We start from the raw sequence: 18,826 nt of genomic DNA, 5'->3' as shown, positions 1-18,826 counted from the left end.
ATGACATTTATTTCCTAATTGCTATATGTATTGGATGCTCGTTATTAATTTGTTAATTCCTAACATGGAAAGAATAGACTGCATTTTCCTTTATATTCTGCTGTTCATTGTTCAGAAATTGTGACAAGTCTCTTCTGGTATATTATGCCTTAGGCTTAGAGATTCGAAGAAGAATTCTTTCCTACCATTACTACTGGAGAATCATTTTTCTTTTAGTTATGGAAGAAGGCATAAGAAAAATGAAAGTTCTATGCATATCTCCATGTAATCATACCAATATGTATATGATACACTGTCAATCCATTTGATAAATGAATTTCTTACACACCCTCATACTAACTCATCATCTCCCTGTCTGTTAATCCGTCTCTTCAAAGATTTATTCTAACATTCCAAAATTGAGAGCAACTTATATGACCAGCATTGGCTTGATTGGTCAGAAAGTAGTTTGAATAAAAGTGGAATATTTTTGTTAGTTCATAAAAATAGTTTGCTCTCTATAAAGAGGTTTGCCAACTTCTCTAAACATTTTAAATTTTACTGCTTTGCGATATAAGAGCCTCTGAGACCAATTACAATGGAACACAGTTTCTTAAACTAACATATTGAAGTAAATGTCTATGAAATCACAAGTACATTTAGTCTTTTAAAAAGAAATGTTATAATTTATCCCAAGGAAAAAATGCTTTAAAGGAAGCTGTTTATTTAGGATGCTTTATTTATATAATAATTAAACAGAGACTATAAATTGTATATCTAAATATTAGGATGAATTTGAATTTTCTTTTATGGATAGAACAATTGTTTGATCTTACAAAAAACTTTCATAGGACAAGAAGATAGAAATGAATTGATTTATTTTTTATAGCTCATTATGTCCTCTCAACATTGATCCAGATATTTTACTAACACTATGGAATAAATTTCTGGAGACTGTAGCCAGTAAAGTTTATCATGAAAAAAAAAAGTTTATCCCTGTTTTAAAGATGCCAATTTTCTATAAATAAAATTCTACTGAGAGAATGCTTATGATAGTGAAACATTAATTAGGATCCAAGTCAATATCAATAACACAATAGGAATAATTCTTACCCTGAAAAACTGCATGGTTCAATAGTACATACATTGAAACTTGCTTAATTAATAATTGATTTATTTTTTAATATGATGAAAATACTTGCATAAAATAAATGCCAAGGCACATTATTCCAAATTATATTGTTGAAAAGTATTGCAGTGGAATTAATGCACCTTTGGAAGGCATTAGCTAGGTATGTTTGTTTGTTTGTTTCAACTGATACTGTCACCCATCTCAACATCATAACTCTAGGCAATAGACACTAAAAATACAACATAACAGCAACATAACAATAAATTATCAGCACCCAATATAAAAACCACAAACAACTATCAACATAATCATCTAACAGACTCTCCTATACATTACAGTCCTGATGCCTGATGACATAGCCAATTTTGAAGGCCTTATGAAAGGCCAACAGGTTTAGGTCTCATTCATTTTCCAACGGGATGATGGGACAGAGCAAGTATTTTCTTGACCTCTGCTTCTCTAATGTATCTCCTTAGCCTCAAAGCCAGTGCTGGGAACTTTTGTTAGCAGTCTAGGGATTCAGACATGGACCTTGTTATTCTGGAGACTGTCCAAACCAGCATGATTCTACTACTTTGCATCACTCTAATATTTGTAATAGGTAGGTGAAGCATTAGAGGATGTTTTCCCAAGGACCCTTACGCATAAGTTAGGTACCAACCAGGATTTAAACTCGGATCTCCCATGTTAAAGGTGGTACTCTAACCCTTACTCTATCCAGCCACTAAACAATATCACCACTCTCTGTGTTAGGAACAACTAAGATACTGTGCAGAAGCCTCAACTCCCAGGCTCCTGGTAGAGGACCTGAGATTAGGAAGACGCAGACCATCCATAGAAGTGGAATGGAATGGAATTTTTAATATATTTGTTCCAGTTAAAGCTGGGCAAAGCATTTGATAATCACTACTTGAAGCTTTAAGACAGCTATGTCTTCCTGAAAACTCTGGACAGGCGCTTCAAAGGCTGTTCCCGCTGTGCATATGTGTTCATGCATCTCTTGATTATTTTTGCTGATGGATCCAATAAAAATTTGAAGTTTCTCTTTCAAATGCTTTCTGTAGTCTTTATTCTGACTTCATTAGTGTTTGCGTATAGGTCTTATTTAGATATTAGAAAATGTATCAAATATATTAATATATTCCAGCAGTTGTAGCTATATTATAGCTATATTATAATTCCCATTAACCCTTCACCACTGAGCATGCAGACTGCAGCTGCTAGGAAGTTTAGTAATACCTAGAAGACAACCGATTTCCCACCTTTAATATGCAATTTGCGACATTATTTATTTTAGCAATTTTTTATTTACATGACCCTTATTCTTGTCCTTTAAAAATCTCATGACATCTTATGCTTTTTTTAATTCTTGGTGGAAGCTGGAAACTTCAGTTTTAAATCTAACAAAGACAACTTAGCCAGTGAATCTTTCAAAGTACGATTTGTATTTACAGCATAGTTCAACAGCTGCTAAATACTTTAAACTTATTTGCAGTGGTCTTTTTATGAATAGGTATTTCTGGATATCTTAGAAAATTAGTATAATTATTAGAAGATGTTTCAACATAGACCTTTATTCTGAAAGTGTGAATTAAATAAATGAGGACTCCACATAGATACAGCTCAGGTTTTTGGAAGCAAATTATCTTGGTAGAAGCTGTAGCCAGAAGTGTGCTGTCCAGATGGTTTGTTTGACACAGTGCAGCACAGGAACTGTGTGTGAAAAGCTAAATAAATGTTAAGGATTAGTCTAAACTTAATTGAAAACCTCCATGTAAAATACCATTAAATGGTACCAGTTTTTTATTTAATTTTTTTTAAAAAATGTATTGAATCCAAACATACTATTTAGGGATGTAATATCTAATCGAGGCAATGTAAGAGTATGTTTGATCCATCGTGAACTTGTTGAAAAATAAATTTCGGACAATATAAGGATGTTATCATGCCAAAGTCAATACACTGGATAGAATTATGTATTACAAATAATTTGTGTTTAAATTGGCAATCTCTATTAGGATATTCCTTTACCACTGGCAGTATCTAGTAATAATTAATTTAAAATCTTGATATGGGTAAGTTAAGTGCCTCATATCCAGCACTTTGACTTTTAATATGCATTCTGAATGATAGTTTTATTATGATGATATATGTAAAGTGATAATCTCATATGGAAATCTATTTCAACCCCAAATATTTGCAGCACTGCATGTATCCTCTCCAGTCTTCCTTATAGTTTCTTTGAAATCCTTTGCCATTTTTTCTTTGTCTCTTTGAAGTATTTTCAAAGCTCATTTTTCTTATTCCGCTTTATCTGCTTATTTCCAGTAGCCAGAGATTTAGGTGTTCTCAGTGAGCACATCAATGTTCCAGACAAAGACACTGTTTGAAATTATCCATGAACCCAGTGCCTCTAAACATTATTGAGTGGCATTTGTTTCTGTAGGTTATGTCTGCTCTGCCTAACTGGTTTATTTCAGATTGGCAGCTGGGATTACAATGTGGTAGACGGACAGTTTGCATGGTTTGAAGATTGCATTGAAGCTGTACTAGGCCTCAGTTTAATATGTCTGGAATGTACAGGCTCAGATTAGAGAAAGTTGCAAAACTTCTCCACTGAGGGAGAAATAAATCGTTTTTGCAGGCTGTAATTACTTCTCTGTTTTAACTCACAGTTGCAACGTATACCTGCAGGAATCATTTTCATAATTAGGCTGAACAAAAATATGTGTTATTTATTTTCTTAAGTGAAAAGTATTGTTACAGAAAGATGGTGTTCTAAAGAACCTAGATTATACAGGTTTCATTCACCTTAATATTTTGAAATACACTTTGTTTTCATACATTCTGGAGTATGTAAGTAGTGGTGGAGGAAAGCAGCATCTGAAAGCAATATTAACCCAAATATTTTACGATTCTAATTTTCAGAATTGATAAATAGCACAGATATTTTATTTTTGTTCCCATACATTCATATTAAGCAAATGTTGCATTATTTAGATACTGAAATAAAAAGTGTCTACTTTCCAATGATCTAAGAATTTAAATGTAAGGATTTCTAAAAAGTCTTTTGATTTTCTATCTGACCAAATCTCTATTCTTTTACTATCCAGAATCAACCATTTCAGACTGTGTGTTGGGATGGATTGGATTAGGGTTGTTGTCAGGGAAGGATGTAAAGGGGATGTGAGGGGGGCATGGCAAGGGTCAGGGAGAATGCACAAGTGGCCAGCATGGTGCATACCACAGAGGGGCTGGATGAGACAGTGCAGATGAGAGAGATTCACCTCAGCAACTTCCAGCCTTCCCTCTCTGATTTGCTATTGATTTCCTGAGGAAGTTAGCAGGGAACATTGCAAATGATGATCATTTGATTGTGGGGCACTTGGCCATGCTTGTAATTACTAACAGTTTGACAAACAGCCAGATCACGTGACTGTATGGATCAGGGGTGGGTTCTAACCGGCTTTACCACCGGTTCTCTTTGTGCGCGCGCTTCGTGCACGATCACCCAAAGTCACCCAGCTGGTTTTCATGGCTAAGTAGGACTAGAACTGCTTTCTAGCCTGTTGCCTTAACCACTAGACCAAACTGGCTATATAATATAACCACTTCCACAAGCTTGGAAGCTACTTCTTTATAACCTTTCTTTTCCTTTTTTTCAATTTGCTTTTCTATTTTTTATTTTTATTTATATATTTTCTTTATGTGCATGACACAAACACATAAATACCTGCATACATACCTACAAACATACATACATATTCACCCATTTCTTACCAAAATAAAGGTAGGCAGGCAGGTAGGTAGGTAGGAAGGTAGGACAGTAGGTAGAGATAGATACGTTACCCGAGAGACATTGGCCCTGTAACTTTGGACACACAAAAACAACAGAGCATCTGCTTCTCCAATGCCTGCTATATTTGTACTAGCCTCATCTCACTGTTACTGTGTAAATATCCAGGATATACAGGACACCTCTTCTATACCTCTTTGCTGTTTTCAGATATCAGCCCTATTACAACATACTGTGTTGCCAGATTTTTGCTCAGCAGTGCTTAAAATTCATTGGGTGATGACCTGTACCATAAACTAGACTTAATGAGCATCCAGTTCACCATAGTAGAATGCTCTGAAATTTGATAGTCTTTCAAATGCTAACCTTTAATACTACCCCTTTATTTTCTTTCAGTTTTTATATAAATTTTCTGCTTTAAAACATATATTTTAATATATTTTTAGCATTTCATAATTGTTTTAGATTCTGGTATATCTTCTATGAGTTGTATTGACTTTACCCCCTCACCTTCTTGTGCTGATCTATGACAATAATAAAGGTTTGATAATGATATTAGGTTCAGTAAAATTTATTCTCAGGTAAATGGTTAGGGAATTGAATGATTAAATGATTGAATTGAATGATTATAAAATTAACTGGTTTGTAGTGTTTTGTCTTGTTATGTTATTTATTTTCTGTTATTAGGAGAAGTATTCATGTAGATAGGGTTATCTTTAAAATCTCAAAGAGAGGCAGTTTTGTGTAGTGATTAAGGCACCAAGCTAGAAATCAGAAGATCTTGAATTCTAATCCCACCTAAAGTTCCAAGTTAGCTGGGTGATCTTGAGCCACTTGTTCATTTTCAGCCCTAGGAATCCAACACTGACTCAAAAGCACAATTTTAAAAAAAGCAACTCTATAAACTTAAATGTTACCTTTCATATAACTTTCATATTGCTTTGTTCTGAAGCAATATGCCTTCTGTAATTTGGTGATGTTTCATCTCATTGCCTGCAAAATAGTCCATATTCTTCAAAGCAATTCCCTGCATTACTTTTCAGTGATTGTTGGGGCTTCAGAAACATGGCTGATAAACAAGGAACAGAATTTGTAAAAACTTCTTGTTAGATTAGTTTATTTTCTTTGTTGAATGTAAAATTCCAAGTTATAACTAGTTTGCATTTACTGTATGCTGAAGATGTGACCAAGAAAGCTGAATCCCAAGTATGTACCTGAGACTGCAACATCTCTAGTTCGCCCTGCAATATGTGTCCCATTTTGATGAACTGTATAAATGGCCTTCTTAAAATGTGGAGAGGGTAGCATCATTGATTTGCAGCATCTAGAAATCTCAGAAACAGCAGGTGAAATAGCAAAAAGATGGCGAAGAGCCTTCTCTAAATGCAAGTTTAGATGCAAATTCAATGGTACATGTACTGCCTAAATATATATGATGGACAAATGAATGTTTTTTCAGAGCTCTCTTTTCAGTTTCACTGTCAATTGGTTACCTTCAAAATATATTGTATGGCCTGTGTGAATGCTCATTTTTATGCATGTTGCTCATTAATGTTCAAGATTTTTACTAAATTTCAGCTAGAGCTTGCTTGCAATATTGCATTTGGAATATTTTAATCATTGTCATTATTTTCATTAAAAACTAGATAATCTTGTATTTCATTTTGTCTTTCACATCTCCCCAATCCTTTTTTTAAAATTACATTTTGTAGTTCTTCTCAGACATAAACTTATAACACAGTAAATTGCTGCCAAATAAAATATATTTGTCTCTAGTCTCTTTATTACTAGAGAAAGCAGGAAAACTTACTCATTTTGTAACTATTTATACTTTCTCAGTATGACAAATTTTACAATGAGCCATGACTTATCACTGAATATTTTTTAATGTAATTTATGATAAATCTAAACTTTTTCCACATAAGAATGTATTAATGATGTCTTTCCCAGGCAGTGGAAGCTCAGATCAGAAGTTTTGGACAGACTCCTTCCCAAGTACTTATAGAACCACATCCTCCAAGAAGTTCTGCTATGCAGTTGGTAAGTTGGGTCCAGATTTTACACCCTGGTAAAATGGCTACTCTGAATTCAAATACACAAATCTTCTTCTTTGTTTCAAATGTATATAATACAAACATTTTGCACATATACCGGAACTTATATTTTCATAGTGAAACTTTTTAAAATATTCATTCTTCCACTGAAATTATAATTTATCAGAATTCCACTGGAGTACATCATTATTTTAGGAATCTTATTTAAGTTTAATCAGACGAATATAGAAATTTTTAAATAATGATGCTCCATTTTAATTTCAGGGACAACACAACATGATCATAATTACTAAACTCAGTGTGCACTATTGTTCTCTTTTTGAACATGGACAGATGCACAAAATATGGCTTTTACAAAGCTATTTTATATGTTCAAAATATTCAGACGATATTTAAATCAGCTCTTAGTATTTGATATCCCTCTTCACATAGAAATGCAATTTAGAAATAAAAAAGAGAGGAGAGATATACAGAAATGGAAAGAAATTAATGTTTTTTGAAGTGAAAACAAAAATAAAAGCAAAATATAAATTTAATCAATACTGCTTTTACCCAATTTCATTAAAAATGGTATTAAGTTTGTGTAAGCATTTTGAAATTAGTGGGTGGATTTAGATCACTGTCATTTAAAGTCAAATAACACTATAGCCATTTGATTGAAAATCAAGAATTCAATTCAGGCAATTTCTATAATTTAAAAAAAAATAGATCACACACATTTGGGTATGTCTATATATATATATGCAAAAAATATACAATTTTAGCATTTCAGAGAGCTGCCACAGATGCGAACATGCAACTGATTCTTGCATCTCTGCAAATATTTATAAACAATAACTTCAGAGATGAGTTCTATAGTTCACATTTTTATTCTTTGTGTTTTAATTTTTTTAGGTGTTAAGATGAGAATGACAAAAATTGTTTTCATTCCATGCTATGTTAACTTTTCAGATCACCAAATCAAAGTTTTACCACTGTAATGATTGCTTTAATCGCTAAAAGTTCCACTAATTTCTCTGGGTTCTGTGTGGAGAAGCCATTAAAGGCACCATGGGCTGTGTTAAATGCACAGGCCATAATATGCACCAGGTGTAGTAATTAGCAATCACAAGGAGGCTGCCTATTTGTCTGGTTTGGCTGCTGTTGCTGTATCCCCTTGTGTTTTCACACCATCAGATAGCTGAATTTAATTGAGGCCACATCAGATGAGGCATTACTGACACCTTTAATTGAATGAGCATCCAGGGAGGATTAACTCATAATATTGATTGGCTTTTAGCCACTTGCTCAAAAGTGTGTCTGGGTAGCTTATTAGTTGTTTTTATTTACACCTTCATGCAAAGATTCCAAATAGGAATTCATAGTGCAATATGTTTTTCTAAGTACTCTTAATGTCTTTTATATCATTATAAAAAATGATATAAAAATGTATTATTTATTTGTTATCTATAAAAAGATACTAAATATACATATACAACTAATGATAAATAGGCAAAAACCATTGTCACTGTATTCAAACTCCAAAAATATAATATCTTTCAAAAAATAGTATTTCAGGAATATTCACAAATAATATTAGTAATAATTATATAAATAATAACTTTATTCAGCAGAGTGTACAGTAAAACCATGCTCACTAACAATGAGTTCTTTTTTTGCTCAGCTGTTACATATTAGTTATCTCAAACAGTTTTCATAAAATATGAGAAAGTATGAATTTTGATAATATAAGCTAACAGCACTTTGTTAGAATAGGGACAAATGGCTGTAATTTGCTACTTCCAAAATGTTAAAACTTAGTGAAGAGAGTTATAAAGACTGCATCTTGGTCATTCCTTTGACATCAGTTATTTTATAGCTTCATCAAATAAGTGTATATAATCTGATGTAATATTTAAAGGATGTGTATATATATATATGCATAGCAAATTAGTGTTGATTCCTAATGCCTGCCTGAAGTAGTCCCTTTACTTGTCTTGGCAATATTTTCAGAAGTGGTTTGCTATTGCCTCTTTCCTAGGGCTGAAAGAGAGCGACTGGCCCAAGGTCATCCCATAGATTTCATGCCTAAGGAAGGATTAGGGTTCCTGGTTTCTGGCTGGTGCCTTAACCACTATACAATAAGGATACACACACAAATTTAAACAGTGATTGATAAGGTGCAAATTGAATTATATACTAGTGGAATCCTAAGGTTTAAAGAGGGGATGCAGTGGCTCAGTGGCTAAGACGCTGAGCTTGTCAGTCAAAAAGGTCCACAGTTCGGTGGTTCGAATCCCTAGCGGAGTGAGCTCCTGTTACTTGCCCCAGCTTCTGTCAACCTAGCAGTTTGAAAGCATGTAAAAATTAAAGTAGAAAAATAGGGACACCTTGGTGGGAAAGTAACAGTGTTCTGTGCGCCTTCAGCATTTAGTCATGCTGGCTACATGACCATGGAATTGTCATCAGACAGTGCTGGCTCTTTGGCTTAGAAACGGAGATAAGCATCGCCCCCTAGAGTCGGGAACGACTAGCACATATGTGCGAGGTGAACCTTTACCTTTTAAGATGTAAAGGAGCAATTTCTTATGTTAAGCAATAGAGGCTGAAAATTTTTGAAATGACTCTTCTATAGATGTTAGGGTTCTGATCCGACAGTACATAGCAAAGAAAGTCAACCTCTTAACAAATGAAACTTCTATTATCAAATAGAGTGATGAAGACAGGATGCAAAATTGCAAAGTGTAAAACATTAAAACAAAAATTAAAAAGTCTGCAATGCATTAGGCAAGTGATATTAAATAGGTAGTCTGTTGGCATAAATGTTTCCCTATTTAGACATTGTCATGCTGGAATCCTAGTTTGCTCTGCCCTATGTGGAAAACTGTGTCAACTTGCCTGCTGCCAAATTGCAGTTCTATGTCTTAAGTAGCTCCATAGCCACAAGGTTCTACTAGAAAAGCTATACTGAATTTTAGCTTTCCAGGAAGATGAAGGGGTAGGAAAAAGTGGTGTAGCAACCAAGGAATTGCTAGAAATTTAATTTAAATAAAAATATTATTTATAATATTCAACTTAAAATGTGATTGTTAATTGGGTTAGATCCAGATTAAGCTAACCTCTTGAAATCTATGAGATACTTAAATGAAACATAGTTAGAGATACTATGCGATTCTTGTAAAATTGGAGCATAAGAATTTCATCTTTGTGATGGAATGTCTAATGGACCTTGAGAACATGGAGAGGGAGGTAAGAGAGTTAAGGGAAGAAATAAGGTTGGCGCATTACAGAAGAGAGTCCTGAATCAAAGGGAGCGGGAAGTGCGAGAAAGAGACTGGGTAACTCTGCCTTAATTACATTAGTTATAAATTATGTGAAAGAATTATTTCAATAGGTTTTGGGGTTTTGTTATATTACCCTGATGATAATAATTAAGTTTAAGTTTATTAGATTTCTATACCGCCCTTCTCCCGAAGGACTTTGGGCGGTGTACAGCCATATTAAAACACATAATAATGATATTTCCATGAATCCAGTGTTTCCTGAACTTCCTAGCGTTATGGAGTTGACAATATTACATCCTTCTTTATTTGTAACATTTCCTGATTTCCCCCACCTCATCCTTTATGTCAGGGTTCTCCAAACCTGGCAACTTTAAGACTTGTGGACTTTAACTCCCAGAATTCCCCAACCAGTATGAGATCCCTGCTTTATATTATTGATTTTTTTTTTACCAGAAACAAATCAGTTGTGGAGGAAAAGATGGAATAGCTGCAGAAAATCTTTTAATTGATTAATAATATTTCCAAATTAAAACTTTTCATTTGGAAATATTACTTTGAATACAACATATTAATAAAATTGAACTTGCTTTAGTTTACTCTTCTTTAAAATTCATATCTGTTCTTTTTTCTATTCTTTAAAATCTACATCTATATTTATTTAAAATCTATTTCTATAGACTTGTATCATGAATGAAGTAGATATTGAAGGAAAACTTTGAATGAAGCCATGTATCTGTAATGTAACTGGACAGAAAACAGCCCAAAAATACATGCTTAATTGTAGAATCCATTGCTTAAAAATTAAATTAATATGGATTGACTAGTGAAATGATTTCCTGGAAATGTTGTGTGAGACAATGAATAGGTGTTGATTCAGTTGAATATCAGCTACTACACTGTTAGCTTCATTAGAACAAGTCTAAAATGGAATTTGACTTCAGATGTCACATCCTTATTTGTTATCATATAATATTGTTCTGCACTGAAGAAGCTAGTGATAAGTCTAAGGAAACATCAGCACATATTAATTTCATGAAAATATAGCAGCTGTAAAAACCTATATTCTACAATTAATTTGAATTAATATTCCTACATTAATGTCAAGATTTTCAAGCTGTATACCATGGGTGTCAAATTCGATGGTGTCACCATGTGACATATTGCAACATTTTTTTTTGCCTTTGCAGAGCCAGGATGGGCGTGGCCTGTGCATGACACATCCGTCCCACAGGCCACCAGTTTGACACCCCTACTGTATACAATAATACTTAAAGTTCAATTTGAAAAAGACCCTTCATATGTTACTTTTTTAAAAAGCTGTGTCTTTTCCCAGGGCAGACATGTGGAGGGCAGACATGTGATCATAGAAAAAAATGACACAGCTATTTTACAGTTTTTTGGAGAACAATTTTCATCTTCATGATTGGGGCTTTCTTTTCTTCACCTGAACCTGGTGATTGAGAAGCTTAGCAATTTTAATACACAGACACCTGGAAACGTTTTAATGATGACTTGCTGTAGATGTTGGATTTAGATTTTTTTCCCTCTCCATTTAATTTTTAATGTGAAATCAAGGCATTCCTTAAAAATATAATTTCCATAACCTGTGAAAAATTATTGCATTAGCATTCATTTGCAGCTGCTGATGCTTCTTGCTTCTTTTAACGGGGTCTTCACTGTTCCTGCACTTTCTTATCTTTCCAATCTTCTTTGCCTTTCCCTTTTTTCTCTCGTGGTTGGGATCTTGTTTTCCCCACTCAACAGTATCTCCTTCTCCAGAGTCCGTTGATGTTCACAGACCAAGCTCAACAGGATGTCATCATGGTCCTAAAATTTCCATCCAACTCTCCTGTAACACATGTAGCAGCCAATACTCAGCCTGGCTTGGCAAATTCTGCCGTGATTACTGTCACTGTCAACCGACTATTTGCTGTGAATAAGTGGCACAATCTTCCTGGTGAGTATAGAAATATTGATTACATAATTAGCAAATTGGTGTGTGGTGGTAAGGTACAAAAGGGCTATTACTTTCCATAGTAGATTTAAGAAGTATAAGCATAGTTATATTTGTGCAATGGAGCTTTTAATCATTTCAGAAATGTCATGCAGTAAACTATGCAAACTATATGTAATAATACATTATAAGAACCTCATTCTTTGGCATCAAGTTTTACTAAGTACCTGAGCAATATAAGCAATACGTTTTACAATTTCTAGCAAGATGGTAGTTTCCTATCATTATTACTAGAAAATCTGGAAACAAAACTGTAGGCAGAGTTGAAATGTGAAATCTTGATTGGTTATTTTCAAAAATAATATAAAAATAACTATAAGCTTTGGGTTATCCTTGGTTTGCTGTGTCAGTTTAAATTTGAGTAGTGGAAACAAATATATAAAATATATATCATTTTAGGGCTATTACATGTGACCCCTGTAAATTCCAAATGTCCTTTGTCTATCTGCTTTTTACATCAAGGTTTTCCACTAGTCTAGGAATAATTGTAATTGAATACAAATGTTCATGTATTGGTTGGTAAATTGGTTGAAATGCTATTCCTGATAGGTGAACAACTTTACTCCAAATTTAGTCTGAACTGTCAGGGAGTGGATAATGTCTGCTTGTCAGTTGGCAGGATATTGGAAAAAAACAGCTTATCTTGTGGTTGCTTTTACATTTGAGCCAAATAGTACCGGTAAATAGTAAATGCATCCTATATTTCTGTTCTCAATTATTCCCATGTCCCTATTAACTCTTTTGTGCTTCACGAAAGTATCCCTCCTATCAAATCCTTTGTCCCCATCTTTTCCTTGCTGCTTTTGACTTTTGAAATTCATCAAATTTCTATGAAAAAAAACAATGTCCACTTTTTTATTACTACCAGCTATTTCAATGTCCTTCCTGGTCTCTTAGCCTTTTTATTCTTGTTTAAAATATTGTTTATTATTTTACTGTATAATTCCTATTGCAATTTTTTTTAAAAAAATGAAAAATACAGAAATAACCATATTTCACTTGACACAGGTAAGTAAAATTGTATACATTTCATTCTGTTGATTTAACAGTATTTCACTGTTGAATACAGTAGAACATCTATCCTTACAGAGAAAAAACTTATATTGCTTATTATGATTTTACTGAATCATAGACTTCTAAATTCCACATGAACTATGTAATCATTCCAACAAAGCTAGTTTTATGATAAGCATATGCTTTGCAATTTGCCTGTGAAAAAGTGGAATATTGGGTGTATGATTTTTCTTATGTTAGTTTCCATTATTGCAAAGTTTCATTGATGTTTTGAGAAAAATGTTCTGGAAATAATTATTTTGCATTTTAGCTTTAGGAAAAAAAAAAGAATATTTTGAATACAAAAATTGTTCATACATTTTTATTAAACAAAACTAAATTACAAATGAGATTTTCCTCTGTTTACGCCACTTTTAAATGATAATATACCCCTTCGTATTATATGGTCTAAAAATCTCCTTTTTATATAAAACAATTATTTTTTATGAATATTACATTTGTGTTATCCTATTCAAAGGGTTTTTTTTTTTTTTGTTCCCTTAAAGAAAGATGAGATCCACGATAGTTAGCAAGTGGCTGTCACATTTTGTTTTCAGCATTCTTTACCATTTGTTTTCTTTTTTGCAATATGAGAAGCTGCCGGTTAACCATCTGCTATAGTTTATGACCCAAATCTCTGGTGATGGCATACACTGAGAACAGAAATAAGATGAAATAAATGTATAAACAAGCCTTTAAAAAACTTGAAATTTTGGCTGATAGAATTTAATAAATGGGAGAAAATCCAATTCTTCAAAAGACAGTATCACATCATTCTTGATTTATATGATTTTTTGGTGTGATTTTAGTACCTAAAATAGCACTATTTCTAAGCCTTTTCTCATTCTTTTAGCTCATCAAGGTGCTGTACAAGACCAGCCATACCAGCTGCCAGTGGAAATCGATCCTCTCATAGGTCTGTCACTTCCTTCTCTCTTTGCGATTCATTAAGCTCTGTATGGTGGCCCTGAAGTGTAGATTACGGTTGTTTTTCACTTGCTGGTTGCTGGGAATGGAATTTTCCTGATAAACCATTTGCATGCAAATTGGAATGCAATGAGCTGTGGCTATGCTGGTATTTCATCAACTCCCCCTCATTGGTTTGCCTAATTTGAACAGGCCTAGGACGTGTGTCAATGAAAATTAATATGGATGCCGTAATAATGTGTGATTGAGAATGCGCATGAAGTACTGTCAGGATAATATTGGGCCTTTTCATCACTCAGACTTGTTGATGAGCAAGAGCAAGGCACGTTATGATGAATTGGTGCACCAGTAATGTGATGGAGCTCTTTGCTGAGGAAATTTTCATAATAACAGTAGGGTTCTTAGCGGCGCTGTGTTGTGAAAAATAAAACTCTGGTGCCAGAATTTTATAATTACAGGAGATCAATCCTTTTTTCCACAGGCCTGCTGTTCAGGCTGATGGAATTAATGTGTAATTGCAGAGCAGATCCAGACTTGAAATAAATGGCTCAGTCATTTTGAGGTTAGGATATTAGTACTTTTTTAACTAAAGTATGGTTGACTTCAGGATCACAACCAGGGAAGCAGGAAGATGGTTTTTCAGATAGATTAAATCTTATAATATATTTGATTCACAACTATTTTATTATGTTGTTTAAATCACACACACACACAAAAAATGCACTAGATGATTTGTGAACCTTTATTTTTAGGCATTGGTAAATTTCATATAATATACTCTGTAATGTATTTATCACAACCCTTGGGAAGCATCAGTAGATAGTTATCAGATGAACTGATAAACATTTTATACTCAATGTTTAAAACATAGGACTGTTATTCTATTCAGCCCTTATCATGGATGTCTGCAAGATTTATTATTGCAGTTAGCAAAATACAGGATGTAATTCAGGGGTGGGCTTCAAAAATTTTAGCAAGGGGTTCTCTGCCCAATTGCTGGATGGGCGTGGTCATGGTGGGCATGGCCTAGTCAGCCTCCTCCACCACAGTGGGAGGGCGTTTTTGCCCTCCCTGAGCTCTGGAGGATTTTTTTGAGCCTCCAGGAGGGTGAAAACAGCCTCACCAAGCTCCATAGGCCCTCTGGAGGCCCCGAGCCTCCACACGCGCCCTGCACTTACCTGCATCCAAAACGGGCTGTGTGAAGACTCCTGGGAGGGGCGGGGAGGGGCAGGAAGGGCCAGGCAGGAGTGGGATTTGGGGGTTCTCCGAACTGCACAGAATCTTAGCTAGAGATTCTCCCGAACCCCTGAGAACCCACAGCAGCCCACCCCGATGTAATTTTACTTTGGAAATGTAGTACAATAACACACCTTTTCTTTTATGTTTATTCCACATTAATATTTAGCATGCAACTGATAAATTGGATCCTAAGATTATCTCCCTTTGATAGAGGGAGGGAATCATGAAATGCAAAGTTAGTTTTATTCATATTAGTACCTATTGAATAAATGGCACTTAAATCAGTAGATAAATATGCTAAATCTAGGTGCAGTCTGAAAAAGATATTATCCTAAACATGTTAAGAACTGTTGCATGTGTAACTATTGATAACATTAAAGTTATAGCTAAAAATTATATCTGGAGTTAACACTTAAGCAGCTTGTTTTAGGATGTTTATTAATATTGTAAATTACTGCAAATGATCTGCAATACTATTATGAAATACAGGCAGTCCTCAACTTATGACCGGTCACTTAGGGTATTCGAAGTAATACGGACCCCCACTCCAAACATACTTATGACCCAGTTCTGATAGCCAGTGCCCCCTGTGGTCATGTGATCATATTTCAGGCAGTCAGCAACTAGCCCAGATTTTCAGTCCTTTGCAGTGTCTGGCAGTCACATAACAATTTATGATGCTTTTTCTAAAAATGCCTAGGTTCACCTAATAAATGAAATATAGATGAAATCTCATCTGAAGTTATCCTTTAAATCACTACTATACCCAATTTCCATACTATATTTATTATATTTATCTATACCGTGTTTAATATATCTTATTATATTATTTTATATATGCAGTGTTGCTGCAGTACATAGACCACAGGTTTCCCTCTTCAAATAAAGCTCCTAGTGATCTACAATCTCTATAATGAATTAAATCATTAAGGGTTATATAACAGGTAGTCCTCAAGGTATAACCGTAATCCCTTAGGGTTGTAAATAAAAATTGTCACAAAATGAATCAGACTCATTTTTACGTCATTTTTTAAAAATACAATTGTAAAGCAAATCGATCAATTTATTAAGTGAAAGAGAAAATTGAGCTTGCTGTTTTCTTTGGGTTGTTAAATGATCTCCACAAGCAGAAGCAGTATGCTCCGTCCCATATTTGGGTAGACCAGGTTGCCCTGATAGACCAGTCTCACCGGGAAAAAACACTTGATCTTCACAATTGTTAAGTGAACCAGTGGCTGAAACTAATAAGAAACCATTTCCACAAGAAAAAGAGAAAATTGGCAGAGTGGGTAAAGTACTAGAACATTCACTGCTGGAATTGAAAGCAGCGCATAGAAGCTGCCTTTTAATTAAAAACAAAAACAGGTGATCTCAAAGCACACGCAAACTAGCACTCCACTAGTGAGTGGAATGCAAAGTAACTTGCTGAAAGCAATCAAAACACTTGCAAACAAACACAGTACAGTAGAATACAAAGGAATTTTACAGTACTGAATCTGCTTTCTGTAGACATTTATTGTACTAGTATTTCTGCAAACAATTCCAAGGCAAATACATACAAATACAATCATGGGGAAAAAAAAAACTTTATCTTTGAAAAATTCTAACAGACAAGTACAGCAATTTGTAAAATCCTTACTTCCTTACAAATACAGGTAATCCCCGGTTGCATATGTTCCCTTAGTGAATGTTCGAAGTTATGCAATAAGCGCCCTCTAATGTTTATGAACAAGTCCCAAAATTACGAATGTTGCAGCACCACAACAGTTGTTCACGCTTACAAACCACCATAGAGGCTATGCAACATTCATCCTGCCTATTCACACCACCTCGCCAGGTCTTCAGTTACTCTGCCTGTGGAGACTCACTTATTTTGCGAAGATCTCCCCTCTGTCGCGGTTTCTTTGACTACTTTGTTGCTTAGGCTTTCGGTGCATTTTTTAGAGAACAGAAGCCTAATGTACTCTAAAGTACTGCGAGATCAGTAGCATGAGATCTTGTGCTAATGATCTCATGTGATCTCGCACTTTAGGCCTCTATTCTCTGCGAATTGAGGACATTTGAAAACGGAGGGAAGGCTTTGGTCCTTCAGGTCTTTCCTCCGTTTGCCGTTTCCTTGCCAAAGCCTGCAGGGAGATTACATCCCTGTAGGCTTTGGCAACCCTTTGAAAAAAACCTTTGTTGACACCAGCGAAGCTATGTTCCTATTGGAAAAGGCTTTTTGCAAATGGCTGCCGAAGCCTACAGGGATGCAATCCTCAAGCGCTTTGGCAGCGAGAAAGGAGGCCCAGAGTTGCACATGTGAGCCTCCGGGCCTCCTTTTCTATAGCCAAAGCCTTCCTCAAGCAGTTCAGCGGAGCGAAAGGAGGTCTGGAAGGGTGCACGTGGGACTCCATGCCTCCTTTTTCATTGCCGAAGCCTTTCTCAAGTGGTTCAGTGCTGAGAAAGGAAGCCTGGAATGGCGCATGCAGCAAAGAAGAGCAGGGAAAGAAACAGGGTAGAGAGGAGACAGATCATCAAATAAGTGAGCCAGCACAGCAGGATGGGGGGCAGCAATTGTGGGGACCCCAAGAGAGGGAGAATGAGGTATCTCTGGGTCAAGGAAGGCCTTAGGTGGTATGAAACAGGTGGACTGTTCCATCACTAGAGCCCCCCATGGCTTTCCCTACCCCGAGATACTTCATGTGCACTTAACAAGCCACACATTCAATTAGCGAGTGCAGGGGCGAAAGGCGGGAGTGATCATGTTCAAAGTACAAGATGCTGTAAATACACTTTGGTGATGCATTTGTAACTTCAAATGACCTTTAAACAGCCACTCATACCTTGAGGACTACCCATACTTTGTCAAGCTTAGCCTGTATTAATTTATATTTACTAAAATTGTAGTTGTTTTGCCAGCTGAACTTGCACTAAAATGAATTTTATCATATCCCTAGTTTTGAGAGAGATAGTCAGAGCCTTATAAGATTTATTTCTTGAAATAATCTGAGCACCCTGTATTATAATTGGGCAAAAAGAAATGGAAATAAAATCTCCCAAGAATCAGATTCTTATTGATTTAAGATTGTTTGGCAAGAAATTAAAACTTATTTTGCAATTGGAATAAACTATTATTTCTCTCTTGTCTTTTCATTTTCTTCTTTTTTAGCTAGCAATACAGGTATGCACAAAAGGCAAATCACAGATCTTCTGGACCAAAGTATTCAAGTCCATTCCCAGTGCTTTGTTATCACATCAGATAATCGCTACATCCTGGTCTGTGGATTTTGGGATAAAAGTTTTCGGGTGTATTCTACTGATACAGGTGAGTTAATGTAAAATATTAATCTTTTTCTGAAACTGTTTAATTAAACTGTTAAAACTTTG

General features: G+C 34.9%; 1 protein-coding gene across 2 annotated transcripts in view; it reads left to right on the top strand.

Annotated features, from left to right (window-relative positions):
• The window catches only part of LRBA (LPS responsive beige-like anchor protein), a 369,838-nt gene that overhangs the window by 329,310 nt on the left and 21,702 nt on the right, over positions 1-18,826 (top strand). For both annotated transcript variants that reach the window (XM_070948936.1, XM_070948937.1), the window contains 4 exons: positions 6,858-6,947; positions 11,989-12,181; positions 14,145-14,207; positions 18,609-18,764. In XM_070948936.1, the coding sequence (XP_070805037.1) occupies positions 6,858-6,947; positions 11,989-12,181; positions 14,145-14,207; positions 18,609-18,764 (502 nt within the window). The remainder of the gene's footprint in view (positions 1-6,857; positions 6,948-11,988; positions 12,182-14,144; positions 14,208-18,608; positions 18,765-18,826) is intronic.

Source organism: Pituophis catenifer, unplaced genomic scaffold, assembly GCF_029215685.1.
Source record: "Pituophis catenifer annectens isolate HBS135680 unplaced genomic scaffold, rPitCat1.0.hap2 SCAF_8, whole genome shotgun sequence".
In the NCBI taxonomy this organism is placed as follows: Eukaryota; Metazoa; Chordata; class Lepidosauria; order Squamata; family Colubridae; genus Pituophis; species Pituophis catenifer.
The sequence above is the reverse complement of the archived record's forward strand: the minus strand, read 5'-3'. Positions and strand labels throughout refer to the sequence as shown.